General features: G+C 30.4%; 1 protein-coding gene across 1 annotated transcript; it reads left to right on the top strand.

Annotated features, from left to right (window-relative positions):
* The first annotated feature begins 5,776 nt into the window (after positions 1-5,776).
* On the top strand, positions 5,777-8,815 carry LOC117168215 (putative cuticle collagen 155). Its single transcript, XM_033353697.1, has 2 exons — positions 5,777-5,888; positions 7,859-8,815. The coding sequence occupies exons 1-2, from the start codon at positions 5,840-5,842 to the stop codon at positions 8,692-8,694; spliced, it is 885 nt and encodes a 294-aa protein (XP_033209588.1). The 5' UTR covers positions 5,777-5,839; the 3' UTR covers positions 8,695-8,815.
* Positions 8,816-9,843: the final 1,028 nt, after the last annotated feature.

The following is a 9,843-nucleotide window of genomic DNA, read 5'->3' as shown; positions in this document are numbered from 1 at the left end:
ACCAGTGGGGCGAAGGTGATTTTCCTTATAGCATGGGTATTATTTTACCAGTTCAGATCTACTTTGAATAAAATAAATTTATTTTATCAGAGAGATAGTGTTACTTACTAAATTTTAAAAAATTGACGTTGTAAAAGAAAAATTATACAGTAAAAAATTTTTACCACGAATGAATGGAAGTTTCGTTGACAAAAATATAAAGTTTTCAACTTTAATGACAATACATACAGTATGCAAATTTGATATTTTGACAGATGAAACAATATCACACAATATAATTATAATAATTAGACGTAATTCAAGTCTAAAATATATAAAATCTCATAAATAAGTGAGACCTTGCCGGGGGACAGGCCCGATGAAAATAATATTTACAAGTTCTTAGGTTATACACGTGTCACAAGTTTTGTCGATAATTGATCGGCAATGTAGAACAACAACTTATCTTGTGGGCTACATGGAAGAAACTATTAAATATTATTATTATCAATCCGGTCAGTATGCAGTTATCTTTTATTTGTACGGTAGAAACATTGCGTAAAGTCAGTTTCTAGTAGAATGTCATAAAAACCTGCAGTCGGCTTTGCCCTCCGGTAAGGGGTAAAGCCGACGAAATGGATCAATTTAACATCTTATTAACTTGAAAAAAATCATTGACTGTTAACTGGTTGGCGCTGCCCCCTTATCCTATTGCCTAGGCAATGTATATAATAAGTATTCAATTATATAATTTGCCTGAAGTGGTAAGGGATTATATATAATGCTTAGGGATTGTATTTAATTCCTGAATTATATACTTTACCTGTAACATACATATTTTTCTGCAAAATGATCTAAAATAATTCAGAAAGCAGATATTCACACTAATTTGTATACGTTTTTAACAATGTAATTCTTAAAATATATCAATTGTATTAGAGATGTTATACTAATTTAAAGTTTTTGAAAAATATCTATGTATCTAAACTGTTGATTAGCGGTGTAGTTATGTGAGCTAGGCACATGGTCTATATCACCCTTTTTATTGTTTCAATATAGGCTGAAAAGTTAGCCAATCGTGCCCTTCTTGACAATAATGGTTCAATTGAAATCGATTGACAGAGATTGAAAAATGAAATCGCTAATTGATAATTTCAGTGAGATGCAATTCAATTACAACATGATGAATATTCAATGTCTAATTCTTAAGCTGCATGCAAAATGTCCGTGAATTGATCTAAATATTTGCAATTGTTATGATATGTGGATATGCAACAGGACTAGGAAACCGTTTCTTAAACGTTTTTGAATTAGAAAATATTTTAAAATTTCAGGATTAATATGCTTCGCCTAGAAATAGAAATATGCAATATTTTAAAACATTTTGCCTATTATAAATTTTTGGATTATTTCAGGTCTAGTTTCAGATATAAGAGTAAGACTCAGAATAAAAAAAATCTTCAGTGGAACTGAATAAGACCATTAGCGGAATCCCAGAATCCTTTGTTTTTTTTATTGAAAATAACAGCCTGCAAATATCCGGTTCAAAAACAGGACGTGGACATGAAAGACCTAAAGGACAGAAAATACCCAATACTACCCGATGGACTTAATGAACTCCATGGAATCTTTGGATCATTTGACAAATCAGCAAAACCAGAACAACCAGGAGAACAAAGAAAAATCAGTTAAACCAGAACAACCAAAACAACCTTAATATTATTACTTATATTTTTTGAGAATGTGAAAATGTCTATTTCTACCAATAAAGTTGATATACAGCTTTTCTAGGAACGTTTGGAAATGATTAAAATAATTAAAACAAAGTTTTATGTTATTTTTTATGACGTTCAAACCCTTCATGGCTTAAATGAGCCCTATTCAAACGTTCCAAATGTTCAATAATTTTAGTGTTAAATAAATAATAGTGAATAATGGTGATGCGCATGATCAATATTATCATCTTTATTTGTTTATTGAGGGTGAGAAGGATACACAAAGGTATCTTCTCTAAAAAGAAAGGTTTAATCGAAATTGATTGACTCTGAATTTTATTTGAAAAATCCGTAAATTAAGCTGCGTCTTGGCAATGAACAAATCACCCTCTATCGGGGAACAAATTTATGTTATGCCTTTTTCATATACCTCAGATATTGCATGCGTCGTTGGAGATAGTGTAGCCTGTTTGGAAGTTACACAACATTTAGTTCTTATCATTCCAACAACGGTGGAACTGTTACGCAATCACGTATTTTTGAATGAAGTTATCTCCTTCGCACAATTTTTATTCACTTAAAAAATGTTCAGAAAAATATAAATATTAATTATTTAGGGATCATACGTAAACCATGCTACCAATTTTGAATAATGTTTCACCAATCCCTCCCCCTCGTTGACAAGCGTTTCGGTAAAATATCGACAATTTAAATAAAAAAATTATTTTTGGTGTAAGTGCTAAAATATACCTAATTTATATTTATGTGACAGTTAATCCGAGTATTATTGAATACACAAACTAAGTAAGGTAAATTTTTTAACAAAAATGAAATAGTTAAACTTTTAATTACTGCAAAATAGTTTTAAATCATAAAAAAACTAATTTTCCACCGAATACTTAATTTTCTTACTAAACTATTGAACTTTCAAAAGCAAATGACGAATTATATATACAACTAGTTATATTACCACATCAAAAATACAAGATTTTCACAAAATAGTTCTATTTTAACAAAGGCTGAAGTTTTATTAAGAAAAGAACCATTTTCTACAAACAGTTACATTTTTAACCAAAAAGATGCATTTTTAAACAAAAAGCTGGATTCTATACTGATATAAGCGATTTTTAAATAAAATTCAAGGATTCTCAACCAAAAAGATGAATTTTCAAATAAAGCAGATGAATTTTTAAACAAAAAGATAACTTTAGTAGCAAAAACTACGAATTTTTAATTAAATTCAAGAAGTCTGAAGCCAAAAGTTGAAGTTTTAACTAAAAAGGATAAGTTCTTAAACAAAGAGATAGATTTAAAAACAAAAAAGACAAATTTTAACAAAAACATTGATTAAAAAACAAAAAAGACGAATTTTTAACAAAATCCAAGAATTTTCAAACAAAAAGTGGAATTTTCACCGAAAGAAGAGAGTTTTACAACAAAAAGATTAATCTACTACCAAAAAAGACGAATATTTAATAAAAATCAAGTTTTGTCAACCGAAAAATCTAAGTTTCAACTAAAAACGTTGAATTAAAAAAAAACATTAATTCACTACCATGAAAAAAAGAATTTTTAATAATATTCAAAAAATTGCATGAGTTTGAAATAAAAAGATGATTTTGCAACCAAAAGGATGAATTTTGAAACAAAAACATTAATTTGCTACCAATAAAGAAGAATTTTCAACAAAATTCAATAATTCTCAAACAAAAAGTTGAATTTTTAACTATAAAACATGAATTAGTATACAAAAAGATTAATAAGCTACCAAAAAAGACGAATATTTAATAAAATTCAAGAGTTTTCAACCAAAACGTTGAATTTTCAACTAAAAAAGATGAATTTTTCAACAAAATTATGAATTTGCTACCAAAAAATAAGAATTTTTTACAAAATTCAATCATTCTCCAACAAAAAGTGGAATTTTAACTAAAAAAGATAAATTTTTATACTAAAAGGTTAATATACAACCCAAAAGGACAAAATTTAAGAATCCTGAACCAAAAAGTTCATTTTCTACTAAAAAATATGAATTTTTGAACAAAAAGATGAATTTTCTACCAAAAGGCATTCATCATCTGGACATGTAATAAAAATTTTACCATATGTACGTTTAGAAAAAAAATTTCTAAATTCTTACATTTTAATATACGTGTAACTTTACTCTACTAGGACGCGCTTCTACTGTCATTCTGTTACATAACTTATGACAGAAGTAACAAAAAATTTCAATTTTACGTTTAAAAAAAAATTGGCTAAAATCATATTTTTTATAAACATTTTCCTGCAGAATGATTTAAAACAGTCAAAATAGTGGCCATTTAATGCAGTTTTATACAATCTTTTTGACGATTTAATTTTTTTCAATACAGAGATTGTATTACAGATGACACTAGTTTAGAAATTTTGAAAAATATTAATTTATCCATCCTTTCAGTTGGCAGTGTACTTGTGTGAATGTCGCACTGTTAAATATTACGCTCAGTACCAGAAGTGATCGAAAATCTGTAAATGTTATGTTTGAAGTAAAAATAATTATAAACGCTAAGAAGCATTATTTATTATTATTGTTTTCGAATGTCACATGAATTACGATAAGGCAATAAATTGATGTTGAACATCATAAATGAATAATTCACTATCTGCCGGGAATAACAAATTTATAATATAATTTTTTACATACACTTCAGCTACTTTAGGTTAGGAATAATTAAATATGATGTTTTTGAAGTCAAAATGTTAGCTAGTGATATTAAACTAGCTTTCAACTTTTTTGAACTACTCCTTAGAAATATGGAATGCATATCTGACAGTTCCTTAAACTTTTTATACATAGTTTGAGGTCTAGTTATGAGCTTACAAACCACCATTAATAAAAAAATCGTGAAATACAGTCTTTTTGCAAAAAGTGACTAACTATTGCACAACAATATCAGAAAATAATTTGGGTAATTAAAATAAAATTTTTTGTATGTTGAAGCAATAACTTGTCAATACATTGCATCAGTGATAATGGTTTAGCAACTTTTAAAGTTTCACAATTCTAATTACTTATCGTTCCAATCAGCTGAGAAGTGTTACAAAATCATGTCTTTGTGATTAAATTGATCTTTTTTGCACGCTTCCGATTTCCATAAATCTCACTATGAAATTAAGTTTCCCAATTTTAACATTTTATTCATTCTAATATGTTGATCCTTTTAAACTTTTATTCATTTAGCCCTTAAAGAACCTTATGGTCACTGTGACCCCATGGATTTTCGTTTTTCTGATTGCCTACATTTTTCTTTAAGTATTTTTTTAATAGTTATCTTATCACTGAGGCTTTAGAAATAGTTTAATTCCTATCTTATATTATTCCAACATCACTCATGATTTTTTTCAGTCGAAAATATCTTGAGGTGTACTTTGGGGTCTGTTCTTGAAGAGTTAAAAACGGTTTCCATTTCTAATTTATTTTGCAAAAAAATGTAGTCCTGTACTATAAATAAGAGCGTCAGAGTCTCAGTGCAATATATATTAATGTATATCAAGTAATTAATAAATAAAGGCAGAGAATATTAATGAAATTTTTTCATTTCTTGTGACATTACTGGTACAATATTAAGTTACATCAAATAATTTCCATTGAAGTCGAATGTTTTTTCCCACCGTATAGAAACGAATTTTTTTATCTGTAAAAAATGACTGAAAATCAAAGATTCAAAAAACTCATAAAAAAGTTTTATACAAATCAAATAATTTCAGTAGTCTTTTCCATCTTTTTGGGTTCTTGACGACTTTAAGGAAGTTTCTGTACACTGCTTGACAAGCTGATCTTCAGGAAAATTTCGTAACAACAGAAGCTGTCAATAGTAATTCCTTCGTCCGTATGCACAATTTAGATAGATTAAAGACTTATGCGTGTCACTCACGTTGTCAAATTATACTACACAAATACGTAAAATGGAAAGTTTCAAGTCATATGTAAGACAGATATATGAGTGCAATAATTTATCTCTTTTCATCGGATAATTATAATTTTCGTAGAATATTTCATGGTTAACAATGAGATAGCGATTAGTATATATATCGGCACGAATTCTTCTAAAATTCATCAGTTTCATCGCAATTCTAGAAAATTCAATTTTTTATAATTTAAGAAAATGAAGTTCTTCCTTGCTGCTGTGCTTTTTGCCTCTGCGATCCTTGTTGGTAAGTATAATTAAATAACTCATGGAACGAAATTTTTTATCCCATTTCTAAAATATCGGCCTGCCTTGAAAACTTATATCGTGGATTTAATTTATAAAAATCTCTGAGATTTATTTATTCTTTGAATATTTTCAATATTTCTGGTATATCGAAATAATTTTTATAAAAACTCATGCAGGTTAAGTGTGGGTATTACTGCAGAAAAAAATCAAGACGATTTTTGAAGATTAAAAACAAGGGTTTAAATGAGACATTCGTTACGCATTAATCCGCGAATCAATAAACGGGATTAAATTAACATAATTCAGTCGTTAAGCCCTTAAAAGAAATCAGATTTACGTGAAAAATGCGAATCTAAAAAAAAATGTTCTATGTGGGTATTACTGCGGGTTTGCATGATTTATTGCGCGCCAACTATTGCAGTGATCCAATCACTGCGCTGGTAATACTGCGATTTTATTATAAGTGAAGCTGCAAATATTTTGGGAAAGTTATGTTATGCTTACTTATAAATTTATTAGCAATTTTTAAAAATTACAATATTGTAACATGAGAGATATACTCCGACGTTGACAGGCATTATCACTGGCGTCTAAGAAATTTTAGTTTGGAGATTAAGATATAGCGCCTGGAAAACCGCAGTAATCTATTCGTAAAAAAATCGTGTGCCAAATACATCTTTGGTAAAAAATATATTGAATAAATTAGTTAAAAATATAGATACTTGAGCTGATTTATTGGCGATAAGTATAAATGAATCACATAATAATTTTCTGAATTGCTTCATAGCATTAAATATGTTCAGAACATTCTAAATCATTATTTATATTTTAAAACCACAGTAAATAGAACATGCGCAGTAATACCTATACTTGCCCTATTTTCAAGGAGAAAAGGTTATATATTTTCTTCTGCGACAGCTTTCAGATTATTGCTTTATTTTCCATGATCCAAAATAACGGTTTTGAGTAGCCAACAAATAAAGAAATCAATATATGTTCTGGAAGTATATATAATATTTTTCTGACTCACAGCAAGTAGTATTCGATTTCATAAAAAAAAAATTTGCTGAACAATATTAAAAGAAAGATAACTTTTATGATGTACCGAATTTAAAGGATTATAGAAACCTTAAAAATGCATTGAATAGAAAAAGTTTAAACTTTTCGAGATTTTCGCTCTTTTTTGTTTAATGATTTTTTTTCATGGTAAATGTTTTCGCTGAAGTTACATGTTTTAATTTTAAGCTTGATTTTCTATTGAACTAAATTCGAATTATTTTGCCAATCTTGTCCTGAAAAATGAGCTCGAACGTGCTTTTTCTGTGCTATATCTGCTTATATCTAAGACGGTATTCACTTAAAAGAATTGATGTATTTCTTTTAACTTGGAAATCGTTTAAAGTATTTGGAAATCGCCGGAATTTGTCAGGGTACAAATTTTTTTTAGAAGCGAGGTTAGGGAAGGATCTACAATAAAGGATCAAATCAACATTGAAGTAGTTTGTAGAGGAACATTGAATGGCCAAATTCTTCGAGAAAAAAATTTGTAAATATTAATTTTCTGCATAGAAACACAACTTACAAATTCATAAAATACAGTGTTGAAATTTTAATGTTTAAGACTTTAGGATAGGCCATATAATTTTAAGAACTTCTTATAAAGTTTCTTAAATGGGCCATAACAATCATTGAAAGACCAAAAAAGTCCGAGAATTATTGCATGACTCTCGCAATTGTAAAAATATATGTCGAGAGTCTTGCAATACTTCGCAAAGTATTTTAACCTTTTAAACGTTGTTTGAACCTTGTAATAAACATTTTGAAAAAATTTGGAAATCTTTGTCCTATACTAAGGCCTTTAACAGTAAAGTGAAGTTGCCGAAGCTTATTTTTCCCATGTACGTATTATTTCCTTTGAAATAGCTTTTCAACCTGGTAGATTAATGAAAATTTTTTCGCCTGTTGCAGAATTAGGTTCATCGCTACCAATTGACGATCCTGCTACTAATGGTCTTCCAATTGATCCTAAGAAGGCTCAACAATTGAAAAATTCTGGATCATTATCACAGCCAATTGACAATGCTTCTACTGATGCTCTTCCCAGCGATGCTAAACTGCCAAGTGGCGATTCTCTTACTGCTGCTCCTGCCAGCGATCCTAAACAGACTAAACAAGTGAAAAAGCCAATTGACGATTCTCTGACTTATGCACCTGCCTGTGATGCGAAGAAGGATGCACAGTCTGGAAAACCTGGACCATTGAAAAAGCCGGCCCAATCTGGAAATACTGTCCCTAAAAATCATGAACATAAACATAAAAAAACAACACATAAACATAGACACCATGGACGTCATGGAAATAGTAAACACCATGGACACCATGATTGTCAAGTACACCATGGACATAATGGACCATCTGAGGAAACAGGAAAACCCGTACTACCAGGAAAATCAGGTAAACCAGTAGTACCAGAACAGCCAGAACAATCAGGAAACCCAGTTGAACCAGATCAATCAGCACAACCAAACAAATTAGTACAACCAAATCTACCAGCACAACTGCCAAAAGCAGGAAAATCAGGACAATCAGGAAAACCAGTAGTACCAGCAGAATCAGGAAATCCAGTTGAACCAGATCAAGCAGCGCAAGCGGGAAACCCAGTGGAACCAGATCAATCAGCACAGTCGCAACAACTGGGAAAAGCTGGACAACCAGGAAAAACTAAAACACCTGGAAAAACTGAAAAGTCAGAACAAATTGGAACAACTCCAGTCAAGCCAGACGCATCTGAAGATGAGCAGTAAGCGCTTTTTTGAATAATCAAAGAGTCCACGATTACGCTTTGCTTTGTAAAGTTTGAGCATATTTCTTATTTGGACCTTTTGTAAAGAATCTGATATTGTTTGAAATAAAAACATTATCAAAGAAAAATTTGTTTAAGGTTATTTTCATTGAAATCAATTTGATCATTGTCATCCAAAAAAAAAGAACCGGTTCAAATAAAATTAAGCAACGTTATTTCGTACCCATTCATTAATGCGCACTCGCACCGAGTTGATAATTTTTAGTTCCCCACGCCTCTCGAAAAAACAGGGCCGCAGACCAATGCTTGAAAAGTATTGGTCATATGTTGTTCAAGCATCCCACTCCTATTTTTTCTACATTTTCCTATACTTCCTTCCTTAAACTTTAGCCTTGGCTTCCTCACGCTTTCTCAACTTCTTTTTCATCTAATTTCCCCTCTGCTCACTTTCCCACACGATTTTATGTTGCGATTGCAGTACAAAAATTTCAATTGAACCTTTCTTTTCAGGAAAAACACTATCCTGTCATGTGTTAACTTTTCGGAAGAAATATAAAATGGGTAATTATTGGCTACGTGTGTCACTCACATATATATTTAAAACGATTCCCAAAAATCTGCATTGAATTACTACTATTTAAATAATTTTCGATTATTTTGCAGGGAAATAAGTAAAAGAAATATAAGTTCCCTTTTTATTCTCTTAAATTCTCTAGCCTCGGAGAATTTACGAGGGTCTGTTGAGGATGAACTCAATAAAATATAAGTAATATTTACGTACGAAAAATCTGCACAAATTTCAGTTTTTGCAGGCTCAGAGGTCTTAAAACGGACTTAATGGAATACTTATTAGATTCTCGTAAATCCTATGTTCAGTGCTTCTTACATATTTCAATATGAATGCTTTATCTTAAGTTCGAATTGACCATCGGCCCACGGTCGGGTCAATCGTCGGGCGGTCGATCCAACTTTGTGTACCACTGGTCGGGCCAATCAGATAAATGATAACGGTCATCCGCCTTTGGCTTCTCCACGTCGGCCTGATAGTTGGTCCCATATATGGGCCATCTATTAACCCTTTGAGACGTGAATTTTTTTTCATTCATTATATTGTCATTTTTAGCTTTATATAGGTTTTCGGGGTCGCTGA

This window comes from Belonocnema kinseyi, chromosome 2 (genome assembly GCF_010883055.1).
Source record: "Belonocnema kinseyi isolate 2016_QV_RU_SX_M_011 chromosome 2, B_treatae_v1, whole genome shotgun sequence".
Lineage (NCBI taxonomy): Eukaryota > Metazoa > Arthropoda > Insecta > Hymenoptera > Cynipidae > Belonocnema > Belonocnema kinseyi.
The sequence above is the reverse complement of the archived record's forward strand: the minus strand, read 5'-3'. Positions and strand labels throughout refer to the sequence as shown.

Bases quoted from the DNA above. Each gene is read 5' to 3' on its own strand.
- LOC117168215 (XM_033353697.1), top strand. From the start codon at position 5,840: ATGAAGTTCTTCCTTGCTGCTGTGCTTTTTGCCTCTGCGATCCTTGTT. The intron at 5,889-7,858 runs GTAAGTATAATT...CGCCTGTTGCAG, and splicing joins TGCCTCTGCGATCCTTGTTG to AATTAGGTTCATCGCTACCA.